Source organism: Symphalangus syndactylus, chromosome 4 (assembly GCF_028878055.3).
Source record: "Symphalangus syndactylus isolate Jambi chromosome 4, NHGRI_mSymSyn1-v2.1_pri, whole genome shotgun sequence".
Taxonomy (NCBI): Eukaryota; Metazoa; Chordata; class Mammalia; order Primates; family Hylobatidae; genus Symphalangus; species Symphalangus syndactylus.
The window spans coordinates 14,502,928-14,520,629 of NC_072426.2; the positions used below are offsets into that span (position 1 = coordinate 14,502,928).

Genomic DNA, 17,702 nt, shown 5'->3' on the forward strand with positions numbered 1-17,702 from the left:
GCTCATTCAATTTCAATGAAATCTGACTCATATTTTACAAATTTAAAATGTATAATCTTCTTACCCATTGATTAGTTCTGTTGAAACAACTCTGACAGGTTCTAAATATACCTTTTGTATTGCATTTTTCTCAATCAACTCATACTTTTGTTTCTCATCATGGCATTAAGATGAACATTATATTACATTCTCAAGTTTTTGACACGAAGACTGTTCAGGACTACAGTCTTAAATACTCACATGTATGGTTCCAAGGTTTTTATTTTCTTTTTTGAGGGGAAAATATTTTAAGGTAGATGTTATTAATGTACAAAAGCCTTCCTTTTTCTTCTCTTTAAAAAAATGAATAACCATATATTCCTTTAAAATACATACGATATGTTTTCTAATGTCTGGAAATATGAGGCTTATGGACATTGACTCTCAAAACTGGGGACTTGTTTTCAAAATAGCTCAACTTGGTAACGTTCTCAGTTTCCCAGGAAGTATTTAATAAATACCTCACTAATGCAACATGTAGTGATGTAAAACAAAACAATCACAAAAGAATGCGATACCTTTGCTCTTTTCCGAAGAAGTTTTGCTAGTCGTACCACGTAAGGTTTAAATTCTCGTTGATGTATACCCTGCCTTCTGACTTCCAAACCTGAATCATCTGAGGCTTCTGGAATGAAGGCCCATCGATACCTATGTATAGAATGACATCAGCATCAGTAAGACAGACTTTGTGCCATCTAAGATTAGGCCACATAATGTAGTAGAAAGATCATGACCCCACTGCTTATAAAAATTCAAATGCCAGATGTGCCACTCGTAGCCTTGTCACTTTGGGTATGTTTCTTAACCTCTCTGAGCCTTCATCAGTAAATATACTATTAACTACCTCATAAGGGTGTAAGGAATAAATATGAAAACTTGTAAAGTACTCATCATTACTTTTTTCATGAGTCCAAAGCGAGTACTCAACAAATGTTTCTTTTCTCATTAGCGAATAGGCATAAGGTTCTTAAAAGGAGAATGTTTTTATTTAGCTTATCTCTTTGTACTGTAACATAACAGTCTGACAAAGACTTGATTTTTGAACATATAATTGGCCAAATGTTCCCTAGTTGCACAGTAAAGGAGTAAAAAGTTGAATGAATTTAAGAAAACTAAGTAGGGCTTTTTTTGCACTTCTCTTGTATTTTTGTTTGTAATTTTGTCTTTCATAAGTAAGTAAAAGTAATATCCGACCATGGGAAAAATTCGAACAGTATAAATGGGCATACCAAAGAAAGGTAGTCTCCCCTCCCCGCATAGGATCCATCAATGTTGTCAGCTTCATAAGTCCTTCCAGAGAGTTTATGCCCAAAAGAGTACATATTCACACAACCAACCCTCTCCTTTAAAAAAACATGATCGCTGCCTGTTTTGATTTAATTATACATGTAGGATATATATTTTGATATAATTTATTTGATATTAATTCCATATCTTGGAGACAATTCTGCATCATATAAAACTTCATTCTTTTTAACAGCAACATAGTAGTACACCACAGCCAATGGCCTAGATTGTCCAATTTCTTGCACTTACAAAGTACCACAATGGATACCCTTATGTAATGCTTATTTATTTTTGTGCACATCTGAGAATATAGAGACAGGATAAATCCTTGGGTGTAGCAGAATTATAGCCTTAAAGATAATACATATTTTAAATTTTGGTAAATATAACCTCTGAACAATTGGACAATATCAGTGTATACTTCCAACAAGAATAAGAATGCTTCTGTTACTAAAAATAAAAGGAAAGCAACTTTCAGATCTTTACCATTCTGATGGTTATCTATAATTTTAATAGGAAACTGCGGAGAACAACTGAGCAGCTTTTCCTATGTTTAGAAACCATCCTATAAATTATTAACTGTCTTGCTCATTGGCCCATTTTTCTACCAGGTTATTTTTATACATTACGCATTTTAGACTTTTGTCATATACATTGAAAATATCTTTTGCCAATTCATTGCTATCTTTCGAACTTTATAGTACCTTTTAGTTACATGGATACTTTTAAATTTATATACAGTAAACTTATCAAATATTTTGAACTTTCCAAATATGGATCATGCTAAGATATTACTCTTTCAAGATAATTAAAATATTCACATTTTCTACTTTATAGATTTTTATTTTTAGAAAGATGTAAGTTTTTAAAAAAACTAATTAATATAACAGCATATTTCCTTCCCTTTTGTAGTAACATCTTGACAAGTAAAGAGGATAAACTTATTTTGGTTCTTGTCATGGAAGATAAAAAGTCAGTATCATGAGCATACTATTTCATGTCTCTCCAAAAGCACCACAGAATAGTTATCACTTTTGTGAAGGTAAGTGTCTTGGTTAATATTAGCCACTTTCCTGCAATTCTGTTTAATATTCTTTTCTGGACTTCCTTAGGAGTAACATCTGTGTAACAGATGCCCAACAACTGAAATTCATCAAAAAGTAGATATATATATGGTTTTCAAGTAGAAGAGAAAATTAAAGGAACTAGAATGACTCTAAAAGTAATTTCTAGTTCTTACCATTAAGTTTAATGAAAAGTAAGCTTGTAAAATAGCAAATTTTGGAGCATGTCCAAATAAAAAAGAGAAAAAGCTCAGTAGCATACTCTTTATCCTATTATTTCCATTCCAGAAGAAAAATAAGACACAATATAATAATACATATTTGATCTTATGGATAAATTCTCATATTACCTTAACTACATTTTGATAAAACAATCTTACATAGCTTGCCCATTGTTTTTAAAATTTATATATGAAAAACCATAATTAAATATTTTTGCCACTTATGAAGAAGGCATTGTGAGCATTTACTTTTATCAACTCTTCCCCTATTCCTTTCAGTTCAATTCATTATCATCTAAAACTACCTCCTTCATTCTAGTCTTGCCCATCTCCAGTCCATTCTCCACACTACATAGCCAAAATAAGCATTCTAAAATTCAAGCCTAATAACATCACTTCTTTCCTTAGCTGTCCAAGTTCTCTAACACAGCTTACAAGGTCTTACGGGGTTTAATCCCTTTCCAGCTTCTTCTCAACATTCTGCTCCAGCAATACCAATCTCTCTACACTTCAGACGTATCATGTCTGCAGCTGCCTCTGTCTTCACTCTCCCAGCTGTCATTCTTCACCACCTCAGGTTAAGACTCCCCTCAGGGCCTGCTCTGACCTTCAGAGCTAGTAGGGATCTCTGCTATGTGGCCTCAGTGTGTCTTGTACATGAGCCACCATAGTATCAGTATGTCTCCTTCCCTGGACTTGAAGCATGTGAGTTATGTACCCCATTGTCTCACATCTGGAGGTACTCAATCTGTTGACTGAATAGTCTGTTAATATATCCACATTGACCATTTACTTCCAGTAACTGCTGTGCCAAAAGAATTACATTTTAGTAAAAATTAGGAATATTTCAACTTACACAAAAAACTTTTTAATTAGTCATAGATGTCAGTGACCAAAGCAAATGCACTTTCAAAAATATCCATTTAATATCCTTGCTTTTACTTACATCTGAAACTGAGGAAGGTTTTCAGAGGGCAGTGCGAGAGCCAAATCCAAAAATTTGCAAGCAGAGAGATAGAGGTTTAACCACCGCTGGCTATTATATGAAGTAGAGAAGCCATTACCTCCTGTGTACGTTGTCTCCAGACCAGCCACAGAGGGCCCTGAAGTCCTGTAAGCAGGAGACAGTGCTGTCAGCAGCTGGACCCATTTACTCACAGGAATTCCTGGAAAGATCTAAAAGTTCCAGCTAATATTTTTCATAATCATCCTGAGATAAATGTGCCAGTAACTGCTAAGTAAGGTCATGATGAAATGTCACCATTTTCAAATAAAAAACTCACTTTTCTTCTTTAAGAATGCAAAAACAGTATATAGACTGGGTGCAGTGGCTTATGCCTGTAATCCCAGCATTTTGGGATGCCAAGGCGGGTGGAATGTTTGAGCCCAGGAATTTGACACCAGCCTGGGCAACAGGATGAAACCCTGTCTCTACAAAAAATACCAAAAAAAAAAAAAAAAAAACCAGCCAGGCATGGTGGCACACACCTGTGGTCTCAGCTGTTCAGGAGGCGGAGGTTGGGGAATCACCTGAGTCTGGGAGGTCGAGGCTGCAATGAGCCAGGATCACACCACTGCATTCCAGCCTGGGTGAAAAGAGTGAGACCCTGTCTAAAAAAAAGTAGTACATAACTTATATTACATTCAAGAAATATAAAAATAAAAACTGTAAAAGCGAGAAACTTCTTTACTCAGTTTCTGCAAAGATGAGAAAGTTCTCTATAATAATAAACAGTTATTACTACAGGAGATGAAATCCTTTTTATAAATCTACTACTGAAGAAGAAAATATATTCAAGAAACTTGGTCTTAAAGGAACTTTTCAATTTATAAATTTGTGTAAATAAAAAATTGTATTTAGTCATACATTAATAAACTGCCTCTATTAAAAAGAATGAAAGTACATTAAATTGGGACCATCTGGAAGATCTGCACATACGGATAGCCTGGTTCCAGGTTACCTACTGAGAGGTGACAGTGTGCTGGCAGTCCTCACAGCCCTCGCTCACTCTCGGTGCCTCCTCTGCCTGGGCTCCCACTTCAGCAGCACTTGAGGAGCCCTTTAGCCCACCGCTGCACTGTGGGAGCCCCTTTCTGGACTGGCCAAGGCCAGAGCTGGCTCCCTCGGCTTGCAGGGAGGTGTGGAGGGAGAGGCGCGAGCGGGAACCGGGGCTGCGCGCGGCGCTTACGGGTCAGCTGGAGTTCCGGGTGGGCGTGGGCTTGGCGGGCCCGCACTTGGAGCAGCCGGCCTGGCCCTGCCAGCCCTGCTGGCCCTGGTCAATGAGGGGCTTAGCACCCGGGCCAGCGGCTGTGGAGGGTGTACTGGGTCCCCCAGCAGTGCCAGCCCACCAGCGCTGCGCTCGATTTCTCACTGGGCCTTAGCTGCCTTCCCACAGGGCAGGGCTCGGGACCTGCAGCCGCCATGCCTGAGCCTCCCACCCCCTCCATGGGCTCCTGTGCAGCCCGACCCTCCCTGACGAGCGCCACCCCCTGCTCCACAGTGCCCAGTCCCATCGACCACCCAAGGGCTGAGGAGTGCGAGTGCACGGCTTGGGACTGGCAGGCAGCTCCACCTGCAGCCCCGGTGCGGGATCCACTGGGTGAAGCCAGCTGGGCTCCTGAGTCTGGTGGAGATGTGGAGAACCTTTATGTCTAGCTCAGGGTTTGTGAACACACCAATCAGCACCCTGTGTCTAGCTCAGGCTCTGTGAATGCACCAGTCGACACTCTGTATCTAGCGGCTCTGGTGGGGCCTTGGAAAACCTTTATGTCCAGCTCAGGGATTGTAAATACACCAATCGGCACTCTGTATCTAGCTCAAGGTTTGTGAGCACACCAGTCAGCACCCTGTGTCTAGCTCAGGGTTTGTGAGTGCATCAGTCAACACTCTGTATCTAGCTGCTCTGGTGGGGCCTTGGAGAACCTTTGTGTCGATACTGTATATCTAACTGATCTGATGGGGAGGTGGAGAACCTTTATGTCTAGCTCAGGGATGGTAAATGCACCAATCAGCGCCCTGTCAAAACAGACCACTCAGCTCTACCAATCAGCAGGACGTGGGTGGGGCCACATAAGAGAAAAAAAGCAGGCTGCCTGAGCCAGCAGTGGCAACTCGCTCAGGTCCCCTTCCACACTGTGGAAGCTTTGTTATTTTGCTCTTTGCAATAAATCTTGCTGCTGCTCACTCTTTGGGTCCACGCTGCCTTAAGAGCTGTAACACTCACTGCGAAGGTCTGCAGCTTCACTCCTGAAGCCAGCGAGACCACGAACCCACCAGGAGGAACGAACAACTCCAGACGCGCTGCCTTGTAACACACTCACTGCGAGGGTCCGCGGCTTCATGCTTGAAGTCAGTGAGACCAAGAACCCACCCATTCCGGACATACTACCATAACAGGGTTGGCTATATGTTGCAATGTTTCAGAGACCAGATCTGACTTACCAAAACCAGCCTAGCTCATGTAGCTGAAACAATACCGTATTGCTTTAAACTAAATTTGTGTCTAGGGGCCCAAGGCAATGAATGCTGATGGCTTAATCCAATCTAAAGGGCTTAAGGAATAAGTAAAACTACATTATATCCAAATGTAATCAATTAGATAATAAGCATTCATAAAAATGCTATCTATATTCTCCTAGATGCTGAGTAATACTCTGAATGATTTCAGGATATTAAAACATGGACAAAAATATATTTAAATTACATATTACCGTGAAATATCTTCATCAGCAGTGAGTTCCTGCTCCATCAATAAAAATACTTGTACCTGAAAATGGGGAAATAAATGTTAAATGTTTATTTAAACTGGCTATTTAATCCTTTCAAGTTATCTTTAAGTTATATTTTCAGTAACGCAAAAACAAATTTTAGAATACATTTTCAGAATCTTTTAAATTATACTTAGTTTCTGAAGGTAAACTGCAAATTTAGCCACATAGGGCCTTGCTAATCATGTGGTGAAATCCAGTGAGAAGAAGGCGAGCTTTTGTTTTTTAGTGATTATGAAAGAGTTACAGTTATTAAAAAAGGAAAACAGATCTGGTGTGGTGGCCCACGCCTGTAATCCCAGCACTTTGGGAGGCTGAGGTGGGCGGATCACAAGGTCAGGGGATCGAGACCATCCTGGCTAACACGCTGAAACCCCGTCTCTACTAAAAATACAAAACAAAATTAGCCGGGCGTGGTGGCAGGCGCCTGTAGTCCCAGCTACTTGGGAGGCTGAGGCAGGAGAATGGCCTGAACCCGGGAGGCAGAGCTTGCAGTGAGCCAAGATTGCGCCACTGCACTCCAGCCTGGCTGACAGAGCGAGACTCCATCTCAAAAAAAAAAAAAAAAAAAAAAAAAAAAACAAAAAAGGAAAAATAAAAGAAATATTAAAGCAATTATATTTGTAGGGAAACTATAAAGCTAGATTTTCAGAGAGATAGATTCCTTTTCCTTTCTTTACTCATTCCTCTTTCCTAACTCCCCAAATCATTCTGATGAGGAGGAGGATGACTGGGTACGGTTTGAGGAGGGGAACAGAAGGGTGTAGGTGGGACTTGGGAAGGTGTTACCGTTTGGTAGGTAAGTAAATCTTTGTGAAAGTCTCTCTGAAGCAAGTTTAAATGGGGTAGGTGCTGCACTTCAAGAGTGAGTATATGTAATATCTCAGAGCAGTGAAATCCAGCTCAGCCATCTCTATCACTAGAGGTACAGCTACAGCTATTGTAAATGGGTCCAGCTGCTATTGTCAGGACTGTAGGCCATGACAGAGTTAAAAATGTAGCGTAGTACAGACTAAACACTAAACCAGATCCAAGAAAGTAATCACTCACAAGGAGCTGGCCATCCATCTATGTTGCATGTTTGTAAATTTAAGCTGTATGGAAATGGAATCTGACTTATTTTACTATTTTCAACTGTAAACAGTGTCAGTAACTGGTTTAACTACAGCTCAATTCTCTCCCAATATTCGTTATATCTAGTAAGCACATGGAAACTAATCACTGTTTTATCATTTAGATTTATAACCTGACTGAATTAAAATTAACTCACAAGTTCTGTAATCATGGTAGGCCAGAGTGAGGTAAGATGTTGGGGAGACATTCTTAAAAGTAACACTCTGAAAAACAGGAACACTTGAGAATGGAGAGTTGGCACCTGTGGCAAACGGAGACTTTCAACCAATCTCTCTGAAAGAAATGCAGAGCATTTTCAATAACTAAATAATTTTAATCACACAAAACTTTCTATATCATCTGGTCCAGTACTCTCAAACTATCTGTAGTAAAGGATAAACTTAAAAAACATTCAAAACTGTTGTATTTTCATAAAATAATGAATAAGAAAACTCCAATTAAACAAAGATACACAAAATACAAATGTCATTTTCTTATTAAGCAGATTCTGTCAAATAGCAAATAAAAGTTTACTCTAAATTTTTGTATGTATGGATGGGATAACAGACGGGTTACTGGTCCATGGACCATACTTTGAGTAGTACTGATCTAGTCAACTTAAACAAAAAAGTCGTAGGGACAAATAGTATACATTTTGTATAACTGAAATTAGGCATAAAAGGTTAGGAAACAAGGAATCATTTGTCTTCTGGGAGAAAAGAAAATTCTCCCTAGAGAGATGACAACTATCACGTTCCCATTTTGGCTCCTGAGGCTGGAGGCTTTAGAGTATGCTGACTCGAGCAGCAAATAATTCTGTTCTGGATAAATCCCCATTGTGGAGCTATTTGGTGGTACAGGGTGATGACGTGTGTACTGATATCCTTCTGGACACAGAAGATCACCAAACCCACTTGATGAAGTTACCGAAAATGTTACATAATCCCCCATGCAGTCCCCAAATTACAGATCTCCAGGTGTTACTTCCAGCCACAATTTCCTGGCTTTGCCTTATATTTTGGTCTTCTCAGAGTACACAAATTCTTGTCCACAAGGAGAACATGCTAACATGACTGCCTGCAGCAAAATCATCTTATACCTCATCCTCAAACATGAATTCCTAAGAAATGTGAACTAAACAATAAAATACAGACCACATTTAGGCAAGTGCTACAACTCAGTGATGATTTCTTTTAGATGCTGGCATTGATGATTTTCGTTGTTTCAGTAGAAAAATTTCTAATTCCCGATTGATCTACATTTGATATATTTTACCCTAACTTAGAATTTAGAGAACTATTTTCTAAGGAACCAAAAACCTATAGCTAGAAAGAGAAAAAATAAAGGGTTTTTCATTTTTTACCTTGTATATCTGGAAGATATTTCTGGTACTGGTCAACTTCACTGCTAAAAATAGCAAATGCTAATCTTTTAAGAAGCATAGCTCTCTGTTCTAGCTCCACATCACGGTTTGCAAAGAGATTAAGTGAACTGCTTTGAGCCACTGCTACTCGAGCTGAAAAAGCAAGTGAAAGAGACTGTGACACTTTCATTTGGAAAAAGATTATTCTGTTGTTTTTTAAAATAGCTAGATGCTCTATGACATCCAAAACTGAGAGGAGCTTGGGGTACAAAACTTGATGCCCCTCTCTGGGGCAGACAGGCTGGCCAACAGATCCAGCATATATAAGCCAGAGGACCAAAATGGTAGGAATTGTGATGGAGAGAGGAAAATTTAGAACTGTAGGTTTTAGAAGGTAAAACCACTAATAATACCATTTATATAAAACCCTGAGGAAACCCTTTAATATTTGAGGCCATCTGCTTAAATCCTTCTCGTTACTTTAAAAATACTTTCTGCTGTAGCCTTGCCTACCTACCTCTCCTTCCTCAAGTCATTCCTCACCCTCAACTCATTCTGCTGTAGCCACATTGTCTTGCTTGTCATTCCCTCAGTGCACCAAGCGTGCTCCCATCCCAAGACCTTTGCAATTTATTTGTATTTTTCTTCGAGATGGTATCTTGCTCTGTCACCCAGGCTGAAGTGCAGTGGGCACAATCATGGCTCACTGCAGCCTCAACCACCTGGGCTCAAGCAATCCTCCTGCCTCCTGAGTAGCTGAGACTACTCAGGAGGTACATACCACATTTGGCCAATTTAAATTTTTTTTTTTGTAGAGCTGGGGTCTCGCTATTTTGTCCAGGTTGGTCTCAAACTCCTGGCCTCAAACAATCCTACTGCCTTGGCCTGTCAAAGTGCTAGGATTACAGGCGTGAGCCACTGCACCCAGCCAACTTTCGTAATTCTTATTCCCTATTCCTGGAATATTTTGACCCTAGGCCTTCTCATGGTTGGCTTCTTTAGTTTCACCTTGTATATGAGCTATTTAGCTGTTACTTAAAATCCATCACACATTGCCCTATTTCCTTCACAACTTTTAAAATTTCATTAAGGGTAGCGCAATGCGTGGCCCACTGTTGTCTTTTAATAAAAATTTGTTGAATGGATAAATCTGAACCTTAAAACAACCTTATGAAGATAAAACAGATATTCTGCCCTTTTTCCAAATGAGAAAACTGCAGCTTTGGCTAAAGAATTTGTTAAAAAATATTACAGAATCATACAGTGTCACTGCTATTTAAGTTTGATAACTTTCAAATGTTTTTTAAAACTTTATTCAGATGAAATTCTAAATGGAATCCTAAACTATAAAACCAATCAAGATAAGAGTAGAAAGGGAGGTGGGGGGTGGTTCTGCCCTTCTTGGCACCCCTCTTTCTTCCTTCAGATGAAATAAAGAGCCCTGGAGATTTAAAGTGACTTGTCTGATAGGCTGGATTCGACTGCCTGCCTTTTGCACTTCATCATCTGTCAGTCTCTCATTCACCGAATAATTATTTATTGAGTGCTATTATGTGCTGGGTATGATGCTGTGTGCTGAGGAAATAATTTAGAGTCAAATTAGACATGGCCCCTTCCTTCCACTAGTTGCTGCAAAAGGACAAATAGTTTTACTTATTATCACTTAAGTTGTCCTCTGTAAATTTTAAGATTATATTCCCATAGCGTATAGAAAGTAGTGTGCTTTCCCTAGAGCATATATCCCCACTGACACTTGACAAAGAGCTAATTCAGTAGTCTCATCGTCTCCAGAAAAGAGTAAAAGTAAATAGTAAGAAGGAATCACGTACAGGAAAGAACTTGGATTGTCATCCCATAATACTCACTCATCAAATCTCTAAATGTTGTTTTATCATGTGTCATCAGATTGTCCATAATTGCTCTCCAACTGAAAGAGATAAGGATTACAACATGGAATTATGCTGTTAGTGTTAAAGAACAGTATTCTAACTTTCCAGGGGAGTAGCTGATTTCAACAGACTGGGAGGTGCATTATCATACTGAATACAAATAAGAGGACAACTTACTGATTAACACAAGAGGCATCCATCTGAAAGAAACTGGGATCCATAAAGAGGTCAAAAGCTTCTTTTTTCCAAGCTCTCCGTGTGTACTGATACCCACTAAGACTGCTGAGCAGCTGGACACAAGCTCGGTAACTAGGGGCATTATGTGCACTACAAGGAAGAAAAACCACCTTAACCTATGTGTCCTAACTTTAATCATCCTATCAAGTTATACACAAATGTTCACATTTACCTAAGACAGTGACATGAAGATAGGAAATAGCACCATAAGAAAAATAATATATGAATTTTTTTAAACAATTGTAATTCAAGGTAAAAATGTCATTTTGTGATAATTCTAGAAATGGCAATAAGGGAACAGAACTTGCTTCTGACAAGCTATGAATTTAAAAAACTATTTAAATAATAATAGTACCTGTGATTTCTGAGGTAGGGCACAACATAATGCATAATATTTATAAGTAAAGGAATAACCCGCTCCTTTTCATCACTATAGAAAACCATATCCAAAAGATGAGCCAAAACCTATAAAAACATAAAAAATGAAGAGTAACGTATGAGGTGAAACTGACATCATCCCAAGGTACTGATATTCAGTTAGCTAGAAAACCCAGACTACTTAAAATTAGAAAAATCTAAAATTACATCTTCCTGAATCATTTTTATGTTAATGAGTTTTGCCACCATCTGCTTTTTTGTACATTGTTACTATAGGATATAAATATGGGCAAATCTTGCCATTTCCAACTGAGATAGGGAAGTACAAAAAAGAAAAGAGTTCAAGAACCTTCTGTGACAGTGAGTAAACAGTGAATTTAGTACTAGAAACTATAGTATTCTTTTTCCCTGACTCAGCTAAAATGTAGTTTAGAAAAAAAAAAAAAAACCAAACAATTGAACTGGGCTGTTCAAATTCCAAGACTGTCAATTAACAGCTGTTTGGCCTTAGTCCTATTGTTCTGATCTTTGTAAAGGTCACTATCCACATCTGCAAAGAGGAAACAAAATGACATTTGTATAATAGGGTATAAAAAAGAACCTGTCAGACAATGTACATGAAAATGTCTGGTAAACTGTAAAATACATTATAGTGGCAGGCTTTAGATCACCTCCACCCCTCCCCAGGCCGGGCGTGGTGGCTCATGCCTGTAACCTCAGCACTTTGGGAAGCCCAGGTGGGCGAATTACCTGAGGTCAGGAGTTCGAGACCAGCCTGGCCAAACTGGTGAAACCCTGTCTCTACTAAAAATACAAAAATTAGCTGGGTGTGGTGGCACACACCCGTAGTCTCAGCTACTTAGGAAGCTGAGGGAGAAGAATAGCTTGAGCCCGGGACGCAGAGGTTGCAGTGAGCTGAGATCATGCCATTTGACTCCAGCCTGGGGAACAAGAGTGAAACTTCGTCTCAAAAAAAAAAAAACAAAAAAAAACTCACATAAAAAAGAATAGGACATGGAGAAGGGGAGCAATATCTAAATTTATCACTAATGTTTGGCAAACTAAATAATCCAAATACATACAAGGCCAAAACTTTATATTAATTCTATATAGTGATTTCTAGAAGCACAAAATAGTTCCTCAAATTAGAAATCTCTCTATAAAAATTACTTGCTAATTTTTAATAATGAAACAGTCTACTTGAGAGTTCATGTGAAAAAGCTTAGTATTTACCTCAGAGAGTAATGTCAATGCATGGACACTATATACAGAAGGAGTTATGTTTGCGGTTTCCATTGCAGGTGATAACATATCTATAAATAAGAGAAAATTAAAGATATGGCTAATTCCCACTGAAAATAAATTTTATATGTGTGTGTGTGTGTCTGTGTGTATATGTGTGTATATATATGTATGTGTGTGTGTGTGTGTATATATATATATATTTCCCACTGAAAAAAACTTACTTGTTAAACATGAGAAAAGGGATAAATTTGTGGTACTTATAGTGCTAGGCAAAATGATTTCTTAGTAAATATATGCCTGCTTACAGACAATAAACCTAAGTGTTTGACAAGAATACCTTCAACATCAGATTCCACATTGGTTCCATCTACCATTATTTTGGGAGAAGGCTTAACTTCAAGATTTCGTCGCAGCCATGTTGTTTGTTCCAGAGAAGAACCAGCAATTGCACCAATTGCATCTACTATTTTGTGAGTTACATCCTAAAAAAATAAGGAAGAACAACTATATATGTACACACAGGCACACTAGTTATGAACTTCTGTAGTTTATATTTCTGATAATAGATATTTTACAGTAGACATTGTTGATTCCCATAGAATGTTCAGAGTGGAAAGAAACTTCAGTTTACCTTATCTGACTCTCTCATTTTCAAATTGAGGGCACTGAGAAACAGTTTTGGCAACAGCTCTTAACTCAGACTGCCTTACCTGAAGGTCTCTTTGGTCTTTTTTATTTTCCAAACTAGGGTTTTTCATAATAAACTCATTCAGAACCCTAAATAGGGCCAAAGAGAAAACAGAAACGGGAAATATCAGTCTAAAAGAAACCAATGCGATCTAATTTCTCACGATGAGTTAAGTGGCTTAATGGTCTTGATTTCCATTTTAAATATTTAATATATATACATATCCTATGACTCAACTGACATTCATAAACATACTCATGAAAAGACATTGTATAAAGATGCTCAAAGTAGTAATATTTGTAAGAGCCCCAAAGTGGAAAGAACCCAGATGTCCAACAAGAGCAGAAAAGATAAATTGTGGAATGTGGTCAGGCGTGGTGGTGCATGCCTGTAGTTCCAGCTACTTGGTAGGCTAAGGCAGGAGAAATGCTTGAGGCCAAGGCTGCAGTGTGCTACGATCATGCTGTGAATAACCACTGCACTCTGGCCTGGGAAACCTGGCAAGATCCCATATCAAAGAAAAAACAAATTGCAGAATGTTCAAATACTAAACAACAATGAAAAATTACAGATATGTGAATTACATAAATGAATCTCATAAACATATGTTGAACAAAAGAAGCCAGACACAAAATATTTATATATACTTATAGTTCAAAAACAAGGCAAAATCCATCTGTGGTGTTAGAATAGTGGTTACATTTGGGGAGATAAAAGAATAGTAATTGGGAGAGGTGTGGAGGGACACATGGTGTTTTATTTCTTAATTTGGGTTTGTAATGATATAGTGGTATGTTGACTTTTTACAAACTTTGCATTTGTAGAGTTGTGTACTAATTATTTGTGTATTTTTCTATGTGTGTTTTATATATAAACAGAAAAGTTTAAAAAATCTTAAATTGTAACACAGAAATAATTTCTTACCATAACACATTAAAAACAGTTCATGAAGAAAAAAATTTCCATTTTCATTATTTGCTAAGAGTCTACTCAATATTCACTCTGACATGATTTTTTGATTTTTTTTTTTTTTTTTTTTTTGAGCCAGAGTCTTTCTCTGTCACCCAGGCTGGAGTGCAGTGGCGCGATCTCAGCTCACTGCAAGCTCCGCCTCCCGGGTTCACGCCATTCTCCTGCCTCAGACTCTCGGAGTAGCTGAGACTACAGGCGCCCACCACCACGCCCAGCTAATTTTTGTATTTTTAGTAGAGACGGGGTTTCACCGTGTTAGGATGGCACTCTGACATGATTTTTTAAAAGAAATTATATGTAAAATGAAACTAAACAGCAACCTTCATATCAATTTCTATTTTTTAATTAGGTAATTTTAGAGGATCAGTACAATGTTTGGCAAAAAGGTAAACTGACAAATTTTAAAAGGAAATTAAGTTTCTAGTATAACTGAAAATGTTCAACTTTCAACTTTTTGTTTTAACATTCAGCATATGCACATGTTGTAAAGGAAGAGGATCCTTCATTCTGAAAGGAAGAAAAGGCATGTGAGGAAACAGTAAAATATTGGAGGGGAACAGCTACAGATCACAACAAATGAACTTAATTTTTTTGATGAAATTAGCCAGCAGGGTTATTTGGTGATGATTCCAACAACTGTACATACATTCCCTCTCTGAACCTTATGACAACTCCTGTGTAGCTGGGACTACAGGCATGTGTGACCACACCTGGCTAATTTTTAAATTGTTTGTAGAGACACGGTCTCCCTGTGTTGCCTGGGCTGGTCTCAAACTCCCAGGCTCAAGCAATTGTCTTGCTTCAGCATCCCAAAGTGCTGGGATTGCAGGCATGAGCCACCGCACGTGGCTTCTTTCTTTCTTTTCATGATCAAATATCCTCAAAGAAGAATCGACATTTACTTTCGCACACTAAGCATTTGCTGTTAACACATCTGTGCTTCTACCTCTCCAAACCCTCTCTCCAAAGTCATCAGATAACTGGTGATTAGATAATTAGGATGCCTGTCCAGATTGTCAACAAACATAGCCTTTTATTATTCCTCACCTTCCTTAACCTCTCTGAAGGTGTTAACCATGCCCTCTTAACCTCCCTTTGGTTCTGGAACAATTAAATGCCTGGTTTTCTTCTAACTTTTTGATACTTCCCTTTCTATCTCCTTTGCTGGCCCCTTCTTCTTTATCCTGTTCTTTTAATCCCATCAATAGTTGAAACCATCCCCACACATCCCACTTGAAATAGAATTCCTAGTCTAGCCTCTTTCCCCTCTGATCTAGCCTACTACTACTAACATGCCAGTCATGTCTCTCCTCAAAAACCTGCAACCGCTCCCACTCCCTTGCAAGACCAAATTCTTTAAAATAAAATTCAAGATCCTGCCCCATCTAGCTCCCATTTCCCTTTTCATCCAGCCTTATTTTCCACTATACCACTGCCTGTGCCCTGCTCTATTACCAAATCAGACAATGTACTTTGCCCCAGAATACCCTTCCCCTTCCTGTTTCACAAAGGCTTTCTGTGCCCACCACCTCTATTCACTTATCAAGTATTTCCTGGGGACCTATTAGGAATCAAGAATAATGGCAAGCAAGAAACAGAGACTGTCTATGACATCCCAGTACTTGCAGTCATGGGTGACTAACATTCATCAAATAATCATATAAATCATTAAGATAAATCAGGAAACTCCAAGACACAGAGAGAAAAATTTTCCCAGCCTGTTTAGGTTTGGGGCCCAGCTCAAGTGCACCTCCTCTATAAAGTTCCCCTTCAGCCATGCTACATCACCCCCTCCCCTTTCCATCCCGTTCTCTCCACCACCACGGAAACAGCTACTGTTGTAACAGTTTTATGTTAGTGTAGTTACATTTTGTATATGTATAAACATAGACTGTTTCCTCCTCTCACCCTGCCTCCCACTTTTTTTTTCTTAAACAGGCCTTATACATCTAGTTTTGCATCTCAAGAACACTATGAGAAGGTAGAGAGATCACTGTCACCTAAAACATCTATTATTAATACTTGGCAACTCGGACAATTAACATTATCCTTTTATTTCAAATAATATTTTTAAATGAAATTGCTTACCCAAGTATAAGAAACTGCCCTGGAGCTGGAAGACTCAGTTGTATGGAGTCTTTCAGAAGTATCAACAGTGACGCCCAGCTATCCACTAAATTGGGCACTGGAATTCTGCAAGATAATATAGTTTATACAAAAGCCACAATAAACTATGGTTTTCTACTAGTTTGTGGAACATTCTCTAAATTTTTATAGACAATGATAGAACAAAATTCCTAAAAACTTTACATTTTTACTAACATTAATTAGTAAACCAACACAGTTAAAATATCAATGCAGTTTCTTTCTTTTTTTTTAAATAGAGATGGAATTTCACCATGTTGCCCAGGCTGGTCTCAAACTCCTGGGATCAAGCGATCCACCTGCTTTGGCCTCCCAAAGTGTTGGGATTACGGGCATGAGCCACTGCATCTGGCCCCAGTGCAATTTCTTTTTTCTTTTTTTCTTTGTTTTTTTTTTTTTGAGATGGAGTCTTACTCTGTTGCCCAAGCTAGAGTGCAGTGGCCCAATCTTGGCTCACCGCAGCCTCCACCTCCCCAGTTCAAGCAATTCTCTCCTGCCTCAGCCTCCTGAGTAGCTAGGACTACTGCGCTGCCATGCCCAGCTAATTTTTGTATTTTTAGTAGAGACAGGGTTTCACCATGTTGGCCAGTATGGTCTTGATCTCCTGACTTTGTGATCTGCCCACCTCGGCCTCCCAAAGTGCTGAGATTACAGACGAGAGTCACCACCCCTAGCCTGCAATTTCTTAATCTAGAAATTTTTCTATTGAAATCCCATTTATCACATGGGATCTCAAAAGTAAAATACAACTGCAATAATTCTCAGTTTAACTACTGATACCACAGTCACGTACTCCCTAGCCTGGTCTCTCCATTTCCCTCTTAGTTCTTTTTCCTTCACCTTGTAAGTCTCCAGCTCATGTTATGGAGGGCTGTCAACTGAACATTAGTCTTTAACCTGTAAAAATAATGAAGACTATCTTTGTTTCAGTCTGACCTTAACCCTAACGCCTGTCTGTATATAAGTTCAGATTTTAGGCAGTGCTTGCTGTAGGTCACAACCAGTTTAAATACACTCAATAGCCTGACCTTATAATGCTAGTCACTGATTACAAATGGAGGCTGAGTTTGGTGAATAAAATGGAATTATAAAGGAGGATGAAGAGTCAGGTTCTTGAGTAAGAAGTTATAAAAACTCAGATCATAACTTCTGTTCACAGGTCAGTTAAACGCAAAATGGAATATAATAGATATTTCATGTAATCATTCCTAACATTAAAAAAGCAGAATGAATTACTGTATGTTCACCTATACCAAAATAATGGATTCAGTGGCAATATGCATAGTTTCGAGA

The 17,702-nt window shown here is 38.6% G+C and overlaps 1 protein-coding gene across 16 annotated transcripts in view; it reads right to left on the reverse strand.

Annotated features, from left to right (window-relative positions):
* The window catches only part of DOP1A (DOP1 leucine zipper like protein A), a 105,190-nt gene that overhangs the window by 5,065 nt on the left and 82,423 nt on the right, over positions 1–17,702 (reverse strand). For 15 of the 16 annotated variants that reach the window (XM_063637827.1, XM_055274140.2, XM_055274135.2 and 12 more), the window contains 12 exons: positions 16,353–16,457; positions 13,315–13,381; positions 12,942–13,086; positions 12,593–12,672; positions 11,337–11,446; positions 10,922–11,071; positions 10,721–10,782; positions 8,856–9,008; positions 7,650–7,786; positions 6,323–6,378; positions 3,558–3,722; positions 558–687 (listed from right to left, as the gene is read on the reverse strand). In XM_063637827.1, the coding sequence (XP_063493897.1) occupies positions 558–687; positions 3,558–3,722; positions 6,323–6,378; positions 7,650–7,786; positions 8,856–9,008; positions 10,721–10,782; positions 10,922–11,071; positions 11,337–11,446; positions 12,593–12,672; positions 12,942–13,086; positions 13,315–13,381; positions 16,353–16,457 (1,360 nt within the window). Of the gene's footprint in view, positions 1–557; positions 688–2,360; positions 3,417–3,557; positions 3,723–6,322; positions 6,379–7,649; positions 7,787–8,855; positions 9,009–10,720; positions 10,783–10,921; positions 11,072–11,336; positions 11,447–12,592; positions 12,673–12,941; positions 13,087–13,314; positions 13,382–16,352; positions 16,458–17,702 lie in introns of those variants that run through there. The other variant, XM_063637830.1, reaches the window with a different exon arrangement.